A 17,791-nucleotide genomic window follows, 5' to 3' on the forward strand; every position below is an offset into this window, starting at 1 on the left:
TGAGTTAAATGTAACAATGTACAAATGAGCACCTTCCAGCCAGAAACAAATTGTAAGTATGACAGCTTAGATACAGATTCATACAAGCATGCAACACCATCCATTTTTTTTCTGTTCTTAAGATTAGGATACAAAGTTATGAATCTGCATTTAAGACAAAAGGATCCTCCTCTTTTGACACTTGTATCCAGTGGCACTGCAAGAATAGGAGATTATTTTATTTCCAAGCAGATGTTGACCTCTCCTAGGAGGTGGGGGTTGTTAATTCTTTAAGTTCATTACTTCTTGGGCAAATGCTGCTGTCAAGGGGCAGTTGCACAGAAAAAGAGTTGAGGGCTGTGTTCTTGGCACTTTGTTACCCACGAGCAGTGCAGTTTTACCCAAGTGTGCTGTGTGTGGGCTGACCACAGTGACACGGTTGGGTGAAGTTCAACCTTTTTCCTGTCTGTGTGAATATGCAGCAGAGCTCTGGATGTAGCTAAGATCATCAAGAGCACTTCTGGATATACACCAAGACCCATCTTTGAATGAGTAGTGTGAAGGTTTCAGCGGATGTCTGCTGGGATCCTTCCTAACACGAGACTGCTCAGACTGTTCTCTGAAATGTAGGGTGCCTCAAGTTCATTAATCAAAACCCAAATGGACTTCGCAGGGCTTCAATTTTGCCTCATAGTGCTTCAGAAACAGATGAGTTCCTGGAGATCTGTTATTAAATACAGAACCTGCATTTAATAAAAGGACTGCACTGCTTACACATGGTGGCTGGAGATGGCAAAAACTCCCAGAGGCTGCCGTGAAGAGCAGCATGACCGAGGCATGGCATGGACAGCAGGCTCGACTTTGAACTGCCTGAAGCCGTGAATCCTGCCTCTGCAGCAATTCCACCACAAGCCGAAGCCTGGCCCATCATTTCCACAGCGGTACCATCCCTCAGCGATTTTCCTGTAACGATGCTTTTATTTCTCGCATTTCCTAACAAATGATTTTCCTTACGCAAAGGAAAGTTTCCATGACGAGGAAGAAGTCTCACTCGTTTGACAAACTTTTTCCTTTGGCAAAAATCAATGAACCCCATTCCAATCTCCCGTTGCCGAGGTTTGGATTGCACATCGCGGAAACCTCTCAGAGAATTAATCCGTCCTCCAGGCGTGGAAAACATCGATTCACCCCGCTTCTCGGCAACTCAACCGCAACAACAACTTTTTCAAACGACGCGGGCCGGGCTGCGACAGGGCAGCGGCACCATCGCGAGCTCCCGCCAACGTCCGGACGGCGGCACTCCGGAGCGCCGCCGCGTAGCCCCTGCGGCGGACAAGACGCCCGGCTCCCTCGGCCGCCGAGCTGCTCCCGCCGCAGCCCGGCGCCAACGGCCGCGTGCCGCCGCCCGGCACCTGTGCGGCACGGGCGGGGGAGCGGCGGGCGAGAGGCGCCTGCGCACTGCGCGCCGCGCGGCCCCTCGCCGCCACGGCCGCAGTCACTTCCTGCCCCTGTGCCCATCCGGCTCCGGGGTCAGCGGCCGCCGCTCTGGCGGGACAGGGGCGAATAAAGTGGAGTTCGGGGCGGGGGAGGCCGCCCGTCCGCTCCCAGGTAGGGGACGGCGAGCGGCGGTCCCGCGGCGGTCTGCCCGCCGCTCCCTGCCGCTGCCGCCGGCGGCGTTCGGCGCCCGCTGTCACCTGCCGCCCGCCCGTCCGTCCCTTCCTCCCCGCGGCTGGCGCGTGGCGGCCCGGCGGGCTCTCCCGGCCGCGGCTCCGCGGTGCTCCCTCTGCTCCGTTCCCTCACGCCCGGCCCGGCCCGGCGAGCTGCCGGCGTCGCGGTTCCGCTCCCTCCGTCGCGCGGGAGTTGCGAGGTGGCGGTGGGGAGCGGCGCGGGGCTGCGAGCGCGGCTGAGGGAAGAGGAGGAGGAAGAAGAGGAGGAGGAGGAGGAGGGCGGGAAGGAGGGAAGGAAGGAAGGGCGGCCGGGGCGCAGGTGGCGGCGGGCGGGCGCGGGGCTGGAGCGGGCCGGGCCGCGCGGGAGCGGCGGGGCCGTGCGCTCCGGGAGAGCCGCTGCAAACAATGGAAGGCCGAGCGCGCGGGGCCGCCGCGGAGCCGGGTGCGCGGCGTTCGCCCTTTCGCTCCGCGGAGCTGACGGCCGTCTGCTCGTTTCGGCAGGAGCGAGCCGCTGCATGTAGGAGGACCGCGGGTCGTGCGCACGGAAAATGCCTCTGCGGGACAAGTGCTGTCAGACGGAGCACCACCACCACGGCTGCTGCGAGCCAGGTACGGCGCGGGGGCGGCCGTGCGGAGCTGCGGGAGCCCGGGGGGTGACAGCTGTGCGTCGTCGGGGGGCGGTCGGGGCGTGCCGCGGCTCTGGATTATGCTGGAGCTGTCCTTAAGTACCCTCGAGTTCAACCTGCTCAGTGTAACTCCTCGGATCCTGTGGGGTGCCTCGTTGTAACCCGTGGCTCCAGGTGGGCGCTGCGTGCCTGTCAGAAGCAGGCGAGAAAACACGTAAAGATTCCAAGTGTTCTTGTTTTGAGAAGTGGAGTGTCTTGGTCTGTCTTTAGTTTCTTTTCTTGTTAAATGACGTTTCTGGCGATCTCTTGCATTTTTTGAGTATCCCTTTGCTTTCACCCTCCTCTGGTGAGCTCAGATGAGCACAAGGATCTTCTTGTCAAGGTGGGGGGGAAACCCTGGAAGTCCTAAACCTCCTGTCTGCATCCCATTGCTATGTGACACAGGAGATGCTGCCAGTAGAAAGTGCTTGAAAGTTTCAGCTAGCTCGCTTGATTTTCTGTAATTGTTATGCCCGTTGTTACAATTGGTAGTCTAAAAGTGAACCTGGTTCTTTTCTTCTTGCCTTTCTGTATAATTTGTTATTTGGATGCTTTTGCTTGTATTTGAAAAAGAAAGGCATCTTTTTTTGGAATTAGTACTTGAAAGTCTGTGTGTGGCAGCTTGATTATACTGCTTTAATTAACTGTAATTTGAGAGAAGATACTGTTCAGCCAGAAGAAACACTTTTTGCGTTTAAGATGAAATGGCTTTGAGTTGTTCTCATGTTTTATAAAGGCTAAAATACTTTTCTTGCCCTACAAATAACAGTGATGTGTGATGCCTGCTTCATGTATGTCGCTCCTTGATGTCAGTGGCTGTTGCATATGCATGTTAGGGGCAGCATGCAACCCAAAGTACACTATTTTGAAGAAGATGGAATGGGCTGGTAGACTACAATATGTCATTGTGTTAGAAATCCCTAAACAATTAACTGATTTGTAATGGTTGTTACGTGTTCATATGTAACAGTATATTATGGGGTCAGCACAGTCGTGTGGTGTGTTCATTTTATCGTTCCTTTCTTAGACTGCTTTTTCTTTCTGATGTTCTTTTCAGCTTGAATTTACTTATAACCTTACATCCTGCATTTCCTGCATTTACTCTATTTGCAGTTGGTAAACCTAAATAGATTTTCACAATACTGTTAGTGCTCCTTACTAAAACATAAATTTTGTAGAGCTGCTTTGTGCTGGCATTAGAAATGGAGACCTAAAAATGGTCTAATTGCGTCATAGAATGGGCAACGGAGGAGCCAACGGAGGAGCTATGAGTTTAGTTTTGCTAATAACAAAGATGACTGAGGTGATTTTTGCAAACTCGTGCTTGAGTAAGTGCTGGTATTTGTGTAAATTTGGTATTCCATCTGAGCAAGGCTTGGTTGGTTTTTGAATATACAGCAACAGAATGCTGTTAATTCTGTGTGCGTGAGCGCTGTGTATCAGAATAAGTTGATAATCTTTTTGCTGGGTAAATCTTACAGTAGGTTTTATGAAGATTCCAGTGTAACATGAGACTTCACATTGTTACTTCTGCAGTTTGCTTGAACCAGAAGCATTTTTTGAATGCAGTTTTATTGTGAAAACTATTATGGTACCTGTCTTTGGACCATACTAGCTAGATATGCTTGTGCTTTGTTCTGATCATGGTGGAATGGATGTGAATTCAGGGTGTAGTGACAGCACTGAATGTAGTATGTTCAGAAGAGATGTGTTTAGTAATTTTTTGTACATCTGCTTTGTTGTTTTGGTTTGAATGATGGGAGTCAGGTAGGCTGTTTTGGGGAGCTGCCTTAACTGATGGAAACTTCTGATGAGCCAGCGTGGTTCAGTATGTTTATGTTTGATACTCACAGCTTTGAGTATATTCTTGTTTTGACTAATCAAGATGACAGCATACTCTCAGAAGGTATCATGTCTGGAACAGTCACTATCTTATTATATTATTATTTTTTAATTCACTGTTGATGAGAATTTTTGCCTAAGACAGCTTGTACTGCATTCTTGGCCTTTCACTTTAACTAGCTTATTCTATGCTTTGAAAATCTATAATTTAATAACAATCATCTTTGCTTTCTCAAATGACTTACTATCTTTTATGTATTTCAGTGCATATATTGGAACCTGGTGATCCTCCATTATTACAGCAGCCTTTGCAAACATCAAAATCTGGTATTCAGCAAATCATCGAGTGTTTTCGATCAGGTATAAAGCCGTGGCTTAACTCTTAGAAAAGTTTATTACCTTATTTTAACAGTTATTCATTTAGGGTAGATTTAGTGTATATTTAAACAAAACAAAAAATCAACACCTGACTTTCTACGTATTTGTAAAATATGGATGGGTTTTTGGTATAAAGTGATATTTCTTTTTGTCTGCATTTTCATGTACGCTGGTCAAGTTATAACTCCTGCTGTATAATCATCTTTCAAAACCTTTTTTTTTTTCCTTAAGAAATAGCTTGTTCTTCTGCTTTATGTCATCCCTCCAGCTGTTATTAATGAATTCATACTAAAACTCTTGAGTGGCAGACAAAATTCAGTATTTGCCTTGAACTTTTTAGTACTGCTGTATCACATTACTTTTATGGTGTTCCTTGACTCTTTTTTGGAGTTGCAATTCATAGCAGTGAACCTAAGAATAACAGCTGAGTGTTTGGATGAGTGTACCAAGGGTGACTGAAGCCTGTGATGCTTTCAAGCTGGTTCTACAATTCTGATGTGGCAGAGCAAACTTAGTGCAAGAACACTGAGTTTGTACTTTTAAGCAGTTACATAAAAAGATTTTATATAAAGCAACAGAGCTTTATGTCTATGAAGTAGTTGTTTCACATGTAAGTCATTGCTGGTATGCAGTGGGCTGTGTGTCTGGTCTGAGTTTTGTAGAATGACATAGTATTGGGTATGTTCTCTGCCTGCATTTAAAAACTTCATACAAAAAAGAAAACTGAATATGAGAGTCATCATTAGCAACTTTATTTATAAGTGTGAGTGCTTGAATGAAATTGGCATAAAGCCTCAAATATGTGTGTCAGGGCCCTTTGACTTGAAGGAGGCTAATGGTATTTCAGTTGGCGCTAGTACAAACTGCAAGTTGTCTGTCTCAAGGCAGCTCCTAGATTGTCCTTTCTGGCATTTGTTAATTGATAGCTTACCTTGTTGTCTTCATGGCAGTTGTACAGAAAGCAAAATGACTTGGACCAAGATTTTGCAAGTTAGTTTTGAACACACAGCTTTTCATTTTGCTAAGGAGCTCTTTTGATTCTTAAAGGAACGTTAAAGAAACAAACAGAGCTTAAAGCCGTAACCGTGAAAGCAATTTTAGCAGAAGGCTTCTCCAGTCTTAAAGAGCGTTAAGGATAACAAATTAATTAGTAACTCCTTTCTAATTATGCTACAATGCATATGCATTGTATTCAAATGCAACAAAGTCATAATATAGTAAACAGCGTTCTTATATGAATCTTAGAATGAATCACATAATGGCCTGGGTTGATAAGGACCACAATGATCATCCAGTTTCAACCCCCCTTCCTATGTGCAGGGTTGCCAACCACCAGACCGGGCTGCCCAGAACCGCATCCAGCCTGGCCTTGAAGTTCTGGACTTCTGTAATGCTGTTGTAGAATAGAATGTTCTCCTATGAGAAAGTGAACTGCTGAGATTTTTGTGGAAAGTGAAATTGCTTGCTGAGGGCCTAGCCTTGGCTGTTTCTGCCAGAGAATTGTTTGCAGTGACTGATACTCTGTATCAGTTTCTTTTGGTAGTGATGCATTCGGTCACCTACATCTACAGCTACATCATTGCTTGCCCCAGTGAAATGCAACTATGAAATAAAGCTATGGTAAACTGGAGGAAGCATAAGCTGGTGGAAAGCTGACTGCTTCTTGCCACAATCGGTAGCTGGTGAAGAATGTGCAGATGCTTGCTTTTTCTCTGCCTGATGAGTCAACAAAACCAATGGTTGCTTTAACTTATTTTCTCTTCCAAACTCAGGAGTTTGGAAGGGTCTATTGTATAATCCACAAGGACCCATTAAGTCATTAACTCTTATGAAAAGCTGCACGGCATAAGAAAGATTTGAAGCCAGAGGAACCACTGCATCATCTAGTCTGACCTCTAATATAAGTCCTCAAAATTCTTAAGGCTGACAGTTTGAATTAGACAGTCCTTCAGTACTGAGGGGTAGAGAACTTTCATTATAACATGATGGAGGGGTGGAAGAGAGGGATTGAAGGATTGGTTAGGAAGGAGAGGTAAATTAGATGACTTTTTTCCATTCGAAGGGTATACTTGTGTCTAGGATATGCACTGACAGCACAAGTCAAATTTTATTTCATGGTGTACTGACACCAAGCTTGAGGCCTTTTATTTGGATTATAGATAGTGACTTATTGGAATTTCATCTACATGGAGCATGTTCAGTTCTGTTCAGCTGCGTTTTCATGTTATTTTCTTTACATGCAGGCATTGAAGTATTTGTGGGTGAGATTTCAGTAAATAACGTGTCCTTAGGGGGAACTTCATGCAGTTCTCAAATTTGGGATTTTTCAATAAATGCAAGTTTTTTTCCAGTGGTCTGTTGTCTGTAAAAATGCAGGTCAGATGAAGATTAGGTTGATAACGCTTGAGGGGAAGAGCAGTGAGAGAAAAAGACAAGAACATAGGGCAGTGGCTCAGGGAAGGCATAGGCAGAGAAAAAAATTGGATGGTAGCCTCAGGTAGTCAAGTTTGGGTCCTGGTTTTAAGCACCTGAAGAAGGTATTGTGCTTTACTAAAATGCAGTTATAAAAAGATTTATAGCATTATTAGGCCAAGAAATAGAAAGCTGACTAGATAAGGTCTGTTCACCTTGAAGAACAATTATGGAATTATTTATATTTGAACAAGCTTTTTGTTTAGAACATAATTCTGCAGTGTGACTAAGTTTGATCTTTAAATGGAATCCTTAGTTGTCCACGTTGACCAAAACCTTGAGCTTCTACTTCAGCTGGAAAAGTATATCTAGATGCCATTTTTACTGTTTGTTAGTTGACTGTTACACAGTTGATACTTTGCCAACTTTCATTATAGTTTTGCTGTTTTGACTAATTTAGATTAATTTTGTTTTGTTCCTCTATTAAAAATAAAATCAAGTTAGAGCAATTAGCTGAATTTGTGTAGCCAGCGTTTTCTTCTGGTTTGGCATGGTAAGTATTCATCATTCAGTGATTCATTGCTCATTGTGGACATTATGTTCATAGTTTTAGCAAGATGTGAAATGAAGGAATGGATTTGAAGTGTAATATAAACAAAAGATTCAAAGTTTAAGCAAGGCATGAGCTGGAAAACCTACAGTTCTAGATGAGGCTTATCCTTGCATGTTTGGATATTTTATTTTTGAATATACAATGCGTATGTATACAGTAGTTTGGAAAACCTGCACATTTTGTTGAGCAATGTGTGTTTTAAGGGAAAACTTTCTAAGTTATTTTATTCTTTTTGCAGGCTAAAAATATGTCTCCAGTTCTATTTTCTTCCATAAGTACGATTGCTTTTATCTTGTATCACATGCTGGATGTAGTAACACTGATGTTAGCTCTTTGTGCTTCGTTCTTACACTCTGTTGGGTTTTTTTTTTCCTTACCTCATAATTTATTATGTGAAATAGCTGCATTTTTATTGCTTTCTTAACATGATGAGCTTTTTTAAAGTCTCTAGGTGCTTATTCCCTCCTCCTAGAAAACTGTATTACAGCAACCAAATATTGTACAATGGAATCCTTATTAATGTTAGCTGTTGGTTTTTGGTCCAAGTCGTTCTGTTCGTTCGCTGTAAATAAACTGTAATATGTGTAAACTTTAATTTTTATGTATTTATTTCAAACTAGGCTTATTTTCATAATGGAAGTTGATTACATATCATAAACTGTGCAGTGAAATAGCATTAATGCAAGATGAAATGCTGATATGATTGTTGTCTTATAAAATGCTTTTGCTTTCATGTGATGATGTGAGTTAAAAAATGAACGGAAAACCTTCCTTAAGTATAATGTTTCTTTTATTACAGGAACTAAACAGCTTAAGCATATCTTGTTGAAAGATGTGGACACCATTTTTGAGTGTAAATTGTGCCGGAGTCTCTTCAGGGGATTACCAAATTTAATTACTCATAAAAAGTTTTATTGTCCTCCAAGTCTTCAGATGGATGACAGTAAGTTTTCCTAATTGTAATATCTAATAAAGCCACCTGAAATTGAGAAATTTCCCTTTTTTGTACCATTCGTACAAATGCACGAGAAACAAGATGTGGAAACTGATGTGGAATTAAATTTAAATGGTAATGTATGTTGATAACCTTTATGGTAGAAAAGAAGCTACAGTGCTGAATGAATATGCACTAACAGCACAGACCCATAAAATAATCAAACGAATATAATCAGACAAGAATATAGGTCCAGTGCTTTAACAAAAGATGCCACTGTTAATGATTTCTAATTCTTTTTAATTCTTCCACTTTTTTTTCTTTGTTTTTTTTTTTCCTCTGGAAGATAATGAAAAGCTCACCATGATCTGAGAAACTGAGTCTCATAGAAAAGCTTGAATCTAAGCAGGCACTTCGGTTTTATATCAGTATAGTTCAAAAAGAGTTTGGCTGGATCATGTAGAGTGATGTGGGTGATGTGTGTCATTTTTTCCTGTACTTGGGAAGCATTTGGTAATCACAGATGCAATCCTTCATTGTTAGTCATGAAAAACAGACTGAGAAATCACCCTTTTTGAAGACATTTTCTTCAGTTAGACTGTATTCATTTCTCATCACTTCACCTCCATCTTCCCTCTGGGAACCAGACAGGATGCCTGGGAACAGCACAAAACCGCACCAGGGAAGTTCAGACCAGACATTAGGAAAAATTTCTTTACCATGAGGGTGGTCAAACATCTCTCATGCTTGATAGATAAGTAGCTGATGTCCCCAAGGCTGTCAGCATTCAGGAGGCATTTGAACAATACCCCTTAATGACATGCTTTAACTTTTGGTTAGCCCTGATGTGCTCAGGCAGTTGGACTTGAAGGTCCCTTCTGACTGAACTATTCTATATTCTTGGGGCATTTTTGTGATCATGTCTAGCCCACTTTCTTTTTTGTAGAGAGTAAACTTTATTATTAAAAGGAAAAAAATGAATGTATTTGCAAAAAAAAAAAACAACCCAACAACAACAAACTATTAAAGATTCATTTCAAGTGATAATGATTTGTTGATGTCAGTAAAGCTGAGTAACTGAGAAATGTGCCAGCATCTAAAGTGTTTTGTAAAGCTGCTTTTATTACCATGGTTTTCTTTGTTGTCTTCATCAACATTGGTGTGATGATGATTTTTCTTCCTTAGTTAGTGTCTTTGTACCTCAATGTTTCAAAAACTATGGAATTATGAGTACATGTGACTTAAATGCAGGAATGTCTAAGCAAAATAAGATTAACCTGAGTAAACTTCCAGTCTAGCTGTTGGCTAGCTTTCCTTTAATTGGCTGCTTGGCTGATAGAGTTCACTGTTCACTAGGAAGGGTACAAATGAAAATGATAATTCTCCAGATTATATGATAAGAAACGATAGTTCTCCAGATGAAAAGAATAATACTAGATGCTCTGAATTAAGTTGCTGCCTTGAAGGAGATCTTCAAATCATTGTGGAGAATTTCAAATGGTATCATCTCAGTGCCTCATGTTTTTACATTAGTGCACGGGGTTTTTAGTTGTGCCAGTGCTGATGTTTAGCCTGCAATGCTGGAAACTAGATCATTGAACTTAGTTGGCATTTAAAAACAGAATGTTTCTCAGGGCTGTGATATCATCAGTAGCTTGTAAGCAAATGGGATTTTTTATTTTTTTTTTTTAAATCTCGTTTTTCATTTCATAATACAAAACCTTTAGGGTATCTCTCTCATGAAAAAAAAAAAAGGCAGTAAGATTATTGGTACTTTTGCTTTTAAAAAATACAATGCACGTAACATCATTGCAGTAGCCAACGATGTAAATGGTTCAAAATCATCAGAATGAACTTTTTTGAGAGTAAGTATATTAAAACAGTACTTCAAGGGTGAATTTAACACTTGCAATGTTTTCTTTTTTGCTTAGGCTAATAAAGGAGAACCACTGTATCTTCTTTTCTTGCTTTGTTTTTTTTTTTAGTCTGTTTCAACTCATTTTCAGGGCAGACCATAATATGAACTTTCGGAGAAGCTCAGTGGAGTCATTTCTTGAAGTAAATTCTTTCACAGAATTCTTTTGAGAAATTAGTAGGGGGAAAAAAAAAATTCTAAAATAATACAGGATTTTTTTGTCCTTACATTTGTTACTAAGTCTCTCAAGCGTTTTGGTAGTCCTAACAGTTTTCAGTGCCCCAGAAGTTAAGTTCTGTCTCATCTACGTCTGTCCTCGCACAATGCTCAGGTTACACAGACATTTCGTTGGCTCTTAAGGGACTGTTCAGAGTTCATGGCAAAGAGCTTGTTTCCAGAAATGGGTTAATTTATTGAGGATGCCTGTTTCCAGCAGTAGGAAAATTGGTTTTTAATTATATTTCAGATTAGCTGCACACCTAAGAACAAGCACAATCTTATGTCCTTAGTTTTGCAATTGATAGTGACTTCTAGAGAACAATTTAATTTGAAGCAAACTAGTTTTTAGCTTAGGTGGCTTCCACATTAGCATACTGGAAGGATGTAGTTCCACAGTCGGCTTCTAGTAAGAGTGTTGCTTATACTGATACATTAAAAATGATTACTCAAAGCCTTTCTGTGTGAAAGATCAGAAAAATAGTAACAGTGGTGCATGTTTGGTGTCTGAATTGACACTTTGAGTTTTGTGAAACTTAATTCAAGTTGCCAAATCATTTAAAAATGTCTTTGCTTTTTTTTTTTTTCCCTCCAGACCTTCCAGATATAAATGATAAACAGAGTCAAGCCATAAGTGACCTCCTGGAAGCAATCTATCCAAGAGTAGATAAGCAAGAATATATAGTTAGATTAGACCCTATAGAAACGAATCAGAATGCTGTATTTCAGTATGTGTCAAGGACTGATAGCCCAGATGAGAACACAGAAAGTAGTAGTGCTCCTGATCAAGCTCCAGTACCAGTACAGGAACCCAGCACTGAACCATCCAAGGCTGTTTCAGCTCCGGCTCCGGTTGGGGAGACTGTGGAATTACCTCCTGCTGATCCTGTTACAAACAAGGTGATCCCTACTCCTGAAGAGCAGCCCCCAGCAGTAACACCTGAAGTGGACTCTTTGGATAATTTTGATTTTGGCCACCAGTTGGTTTGTTGTCTTTGTAGGAAAGAATTTCATTCTAGACGCAGTGTTCGCCGGCATATTAGAAAAGTACACAAAAAAAAGATGGAGGAGCTGAAGAAGTACATAGAAACAAAAAAGAAACCAAATCTGTGCTCCGCAAAAGGCCGAAATAAGAACGTTCTTGTAGCATTAGGTAGAAGTTGTCCTGTATGTTATAAATCATTTGCCACAAAAGCCAACGTAAGAAGGCATTTTGATGAAGTCCATAGAGGATTAAGAAGGGATTCCATTACTCCTGATATAGCTACAAAGCCTGGGCAACCTTTGTTCTTGGATACAGTTTCTGCTAAAAAATCTTTTAAGACCCGAAAACAAAAGTCGTCTTCAAAGGCTGAATACAATTTAACTGCATGCAAATGCCTTCTGTGCAAGAGAAAATATAGTTCACAAATAATGCTGAAAAGGCACATGCAAATTGTTCACAAGATAACTCTTTCTGGAAAGAACTCTAAAAGAGAGAAAGGGCCCAACAATACTGCCAATGGAACAGAAATAAAACTAAAAGTTGAACCAGCAGATTCTGTAGAACCTTCGCCCCCTTCCATCGCTCTTTCTCCACAGAATGAATTAAAGGGAACAAATCATTCAAATGAGAAAAAGAACACACCGTCAGCACAGAAAAATAAAGTTAAACAGGACTCTGAAAACCCTAAATCAACCTCTAAGTCAACCACTAAATCAACCTGTAAATCAACTACTAAATCAACTTCTAAGTCAACCAATGCATCTGCTGCAGGTGGCCAGCAAAAAACCAGGAAGCCAAAACTTTCAGCTGGCTTTGACTTCAAGCAGCTTTACTGTAAACTCTGTAAACGGCAATTTACTTCGAAACAGAACTTGACAAAGCACATTGAATTACACACAGATGGAAATAACATTTATGTTAAATACTACAGGTGTCCTCTCTGCTCTTATGAAACACGTCGCAAACGTGACGTGATAAGGCATATAACTGTAGTTCATAAAAAGTCACCACGCTACCTTGGGAAAATAACTGCAAGTTTAGAAATTAGAGCAATAAAAAAGCCAATTGATCTGGTTCTAAATAAGGTGACAAAAAGAGGCCCTCAGAGGGATGAAACAAAACAGATTGGTTCAAAACACGATGTCACCTCTAATTCGCCCAATAAAAAGTATGAAGGAGCTGATGTTGGCATTGAAGTAAAAGTAACAAAAAACTTTTCTCTTCACCGATGCAATAAGTGTGGGAAAGCGTTTGCCAGAAAAGCTTTTCTAGAACATCATAAGAAAACCCACAAGGCGAATGTATCTCATTCACCTGAAGAAAACAAAACCAAAGGCAGAAGTACGAGATCTAAAGCTGTTGTCTGGTGAGGAAAATACAGTGTTTTGTCTTTTTTTTTTTTTCCCCCAAACAAAACAGAAAGCACTACCTTTTATGTTCTGTTGTTGATATATTGCCAAAAACATATAGTTCCATAGCAGCTTTAGCAGTTTAAATACTGTGATATATGTCTGAATTGTTTCTTAATTTTTATTTTTTTTAAGAGTTTAGGAAAAGAGTTAATTTCTAAATTTATCATAGCAGGAAGTTGGAGTAGAATATAGATTAAGCTGTACCGAGTTGACTTTAAATTGCCTTAAGGCATCTATTGTAATCAAGCTAATGTAAGGACGTTTCTAAAATAGCATGTTTTCAAATTATCAGTGCCTTTGGTTCATTTGAATAACGTAGCCTGTTAATGAACACCTCAGTAACCTCACTGAAGAAGCACTAAAAGTACCATGGTAAAAGCTGTTGGCAGAAAATTTCTCTATGGACATATTAGAATTATTATTTTATAAATATGTGTATATAATGTGTATTGTCTGTGTTCTGTCCACAGAAAGGCATAGAACAGTTTCTTTGAATGTAATTTGGGTGCTTAATTTCTTTGGTTTAAAATGAGTTGGAGTTAGGATCCTAAGGACACTTCTAAAAATTGTCAGATTTAGGATTTGATCCTTGTAGTACTTATTTATATAAGCACAAGTTTGGAGACTTCTGGTGATTCATTTTTTAAAATGTTTGAACCTCATAATTTTTTTGGTTTGTTTTAGCCTAGATATTTATACAACTCTGGCCAAGAGTTTTCTTAATTTCTGCCTCTACAGAACGCTGGGATTTTTTTTACACTTGGGGGATTTGTATTTGTATTTTCTTAGTTTTCTGTTGCCTTCATTTTAAGGATTAGAGAGGGTCTGATTTTTAAGAGAACCTTTGAAAAAGGGAAATTATAGACATAAGTGATAATTTTGTATTACAGAATGACTGAGTGATGCCTGAAGGTTTGGGGATTGTACAAAAATGAACTGGAGAGACGTTAGTGATACCTATAAGAGTTTTTAACATCTTTATTCAGACATATCCTTCTAGCATATTTGGTGAAAAGAAAACCAAGTTATATGTGCCTTATTCCATCTTTTTACTCTGAAATTCTGTATCCCAGATGGTAATTTGATTTGAGTTTAGCTTTTGTAGTGAATTGCTACCTAGTTATGTTAAAACATAATGTGAAACATGTGGCTTCCTAGCAAATCTGGGTTAAATGGGATGGAACTTCAAAAAATGAGCTGAGCTGGACCTTGGAATATGGTGATTTCAAGAGGCCTTTTGTATTTTGATGGTAAATTAAAAATTTGAGCTTATGAGTTATTTATATTGTGTGATTTAAGAAAGGATTGTACTGGTAAATGCAAAGTATTAATTTATTCCCATTTCTTCTCAGATAGGTTCAAGTGATGTTCGGAAAATTTGGAGTTCATTTGCATGAAAAAGACTTTAATGTGGTGTTGGAACTGCTAATATCTTGATAATGGTACTATAAGGAGGAAATATCTTCATAAGCTGTTGTTTTCTTACTAAATTACATCCATTCTGACTGCATGTAGTTAGTGCCTCCTCCCAAAACGCTGCTGTAGTTGAAATGCACTTGTGCTTCTAAATTAGCAGTTAACTGTGCTTATCTTGTGCAATTGAGGTTTGATACGAACTTTCTGAACTTAAAAAAACCCATACAGAGGCAACTTGACAAACAACAGCTTTGGAAGAAGACTTTTGTTCCTCATTTAGGAAATCATCTTCAGAGAGCTCATCGTACTGTTCCTCCCTGATAGTGCTAATTGCTAACAGCTCTGACTTTTTTTGTGATATCCTACTTTGGCAATTGTTGTTATATACTGTTTTAAACTTATTACAAATGAATGTATAAGAGCAAACACGTAGTGTATATTGGCTGGATTGTACTAATTTTTAGTATTTGCCATAACATCAGTTTGTTCATATAGACTAATTTCCCAGTTCTGGGATGTTCTATACTACAGTCGCTTCAAAGATGTCCATATTTTTTCCATGCGTGGTTCGTTGGGCAACTTGATAAACATCTAGGATGTTTACAAGAATATCCACATTCCTCTATTCTTTATTATTTTTTTAAAAAATTATACAACAAGCACTTTAATGATAGTTGCAGTTTATTTTTTCAATTTATTTTTTGAAAGATCAACACACTAATGTTAATATGAAGGTAGTGAATATTGGTCGATGTGTTATAGACAGACAATCTGTGCACAACCACTTATAATGTTAGTTTATTTCATTAAATATTAATAAAAAGGGAGGATAGTATGAGAGAAACTCCGAGTAATTTTTCTCTCGATATGATAAATGACCACTATAGATAGCACTTGAATTTGTATAATTTGGAAAATGTTTTAGATCCTTTTTATTTTAACCTTTTAACCAGGACTTTAGGAAACCTGTTGCATGCCTGCCATTATGGAATTCTTGGTGGGTTTCGTGCAACAGTGGTTTTTTTTTGTTTTGTTTTGCGTTTTAGAAAATATTTTGTTTAGTGATTTGTGTCAAATTGCTACAATTTGAAAGGTACTGTACATCAGAAGAAATACCGTGTTTTTTATATAGGTTTACTCCTTTACTTAGGGAGGTGCCTCGTGTTCATATATACTTTTTGTATAAAATATATCTAAAATTGTTGATCACAAGATCAGGAGTAAAAATGCTTTTATGGATAGAGAACTATTTGGCCCTGTTAGTGCATTGCACTACAAGTACTGTGAATGGGAACTGGACCGTAGCTGTTGCTCAAAATGTTCTATATTGAATGTACATGCTTTTGTTTGGATAAATGTACTGTATTTGGTTGAAATAAAGCAGACTGGAAATCACTTTTAAGCGTGCATAAACAGAAAGATGTTTTTGTAAACCTGGAGTATCTGTCATTCCACAATCAGATAGTACAATTTTGCATTTTTTGTAAAGCTTACCATCTGATCCTTGAAACTCGTTGTTTGTAATATGCTGTTGTAATAAATGTTTTGGTTTTGATATTAAAAGTTTGGCACTTGTGGAGTGAATGTTTCTCCACCTTATGGTTGACACTTTGATACTGACTTTTTGTCATTTGTAAAGGTATCTCCTTTTTAATTAAGCAACATTTGCTTTTGAGATCCTTTTAAAACAAAATTGAATACAGATATTAAAGGAGATAGGCTATGTGTTCACTTGTTACTAAGAAAACTGAGTTATCTAGTTTGCATTGTGAATTATGTTGGTGGCCAGAGAATGTTAACTCTTTGTGTGACTGGAATATAAGATCTGCCATAATTGTTGCTTATTCTTCTGGAAAGGAAGAACTTCTTGCTTTTTAGGTGCAATTTAAGTCATGTTCCTGAATACCAATGGGTTAAGATTAAGAAGTTAAAAAGCCAGAATAGTGATAGAATAACAGTTCATTTTTCAGCTATCTGTGTGGTTTCCGTGGTCTGTTCTGGATATATGAGCAGTCTGCATCTTGAAATTCTAGAAGGTAAAGTTAGAGCTGTTTCAAAGAAGCTTTCTGCAAAAGGATCTCCAGTTCTGCATCCATGTAGAGAAATCATTTTGTTCCACTTGAGATTGTGAGTAGTGTATTTGCTTTTGAAGATGTAGCTTAATAATTAGCAATTGTCACACCATTTTTTTAAAAATTAAATCTTCCATTAAGTTAAATCTGCTGCAAAGCTCTTTTGATGCATGAGTCTCCTTTCTGTCTTGTGGATTAGGTTCGCTTTCTCTTTTTTCCTGTAAGGAAAATGAATACGTATATGATAGACCTGTTCAAATCAGTGATTTTTTTTTTTAAATCTTTTTGTACTGCTATCTTGAATGAGGGGGGAGGGGGCAGGGGGGCAGGGAGTGTACAGAGGAGGGGGAAAGGATTGCTGATTGCTCTTTTTTGACTAACCCTACAAATTTGTAATAGAGGTTTGGGTAGAATCAAGATCTATGTGGGTGCTTACACGTGGGGTTTCATGTGAACATACATGTTGACATGAGGATATGTTGACAATGAAGATCAGTTGTTAATTAAGATGCACTCTTTGCTCGTTGATAAGACATGTTGGATTGGCCTTTGTTGCTTGGAATATCAGAAAACAAATGTAAGCTGTCCAGTGTGCCTTCAGAAATAAAGCTGAGAAGCTGAGTCTTGTTAAATAGCTTTGTATTCAGAATGGATTTGGCATACCACATAGAGAATTTTGAGGATGTTCTAAGCTTTTTGTATGGGAGATGGTATTGAAAAATTTTTTTAAAAAAGTAATTCCTCTGTTTTCCAATGCCAAGGCTTGAGGGGCTAGCTCGAATGTCAAACTGATGTAAAATCTTGCCTAACCAGCAAGTGAAACTCACGCTTGATGAGACTTGCTGAAGTTCCCAGTCTAGTAGAATGTTGAATTCTAACTAAACCACTTCTACATTAGTTAATCTTCTGTTGGTTGGAAATGTCCTTTATTCTTGCTTTTATTTTTTTATATTTTTAATTTTGGAGTGTTTTCTATTCTGCTTCACTTGCCTTTTCTCTCTGAAACCACGGTTTGCGGGGCTTAAAATCCCTGTGGTGTTTGGTTTACTCAGTTTTAGGAGAGAATTATGTTGTAGCTGAGATAGTTGCTGGCCACTGTCACCATTTGTGTTTTGCTGGATTCTGGTGAGATGGACTTGAAGCTGATGTGCACAGGATTTATGTGACTAGTCAAATGCCTGAAGTACTTTGGAAAGGGGCGATTGGTTTTGATTGCTGGTTGTAAGAACCCGTGGATAGATATTTTATGTGTTTCACTTCTGCTGAATAGTAAATTACAGCAATT

General features: G+C 39.3%; 1 protein-coding gene across 2 annotated transcripts; it reads left to right on the forward strand.

Moving 5' to 3' along the window:
* The first annotated feature begins 1,461 nt into the window (after positions 1-1,461).
* ZNF800 (zinc finger protein 800) lies at positions 1,462-16,769 on the forward strand. 2 transcript variants are annotated; one of them, XM_048938396.1, is made up of 6 exons: positions 1,462-1,587; positions 2,148-2,255; positions 4,418-4,513; positions 8,356-8,499; positions 11,217-12,972; positions 14,371-16,769. In XM_048938396.1, coding segments are annotated over exons 2-6 (2,058 nt in total). In that variant the 5' UTR covers positions 1,462-1,587; positions 2,148-2,194; the 3' UTR covers positions 14,372-16,769. The 2 variants fall into 2 exon arrangements, with proteins under 2 accessions (XP_048794353.1, XP_048794271.1); XM_048938314.1 differs by having other exon boundaries at positions 14,375-16,769.
* The last annotated feature ends 1,022 nt before the right edge of the window (positions 16,770-17,791 follow it).

The sequence above is a fragment of the Lagopus muta genome, chromosome 1 (assembly GCF_023343835.1).
Source record: "Lagopus muta isolate bLagMut1 chromosome 1, bLagMut1 primary, whole genome shotgun sequence".
NCBI lineage: Eukaryota > Metazoa > Chordata > Aves > Galliformes > Phasianidae > Lagopus > Lagopus muta.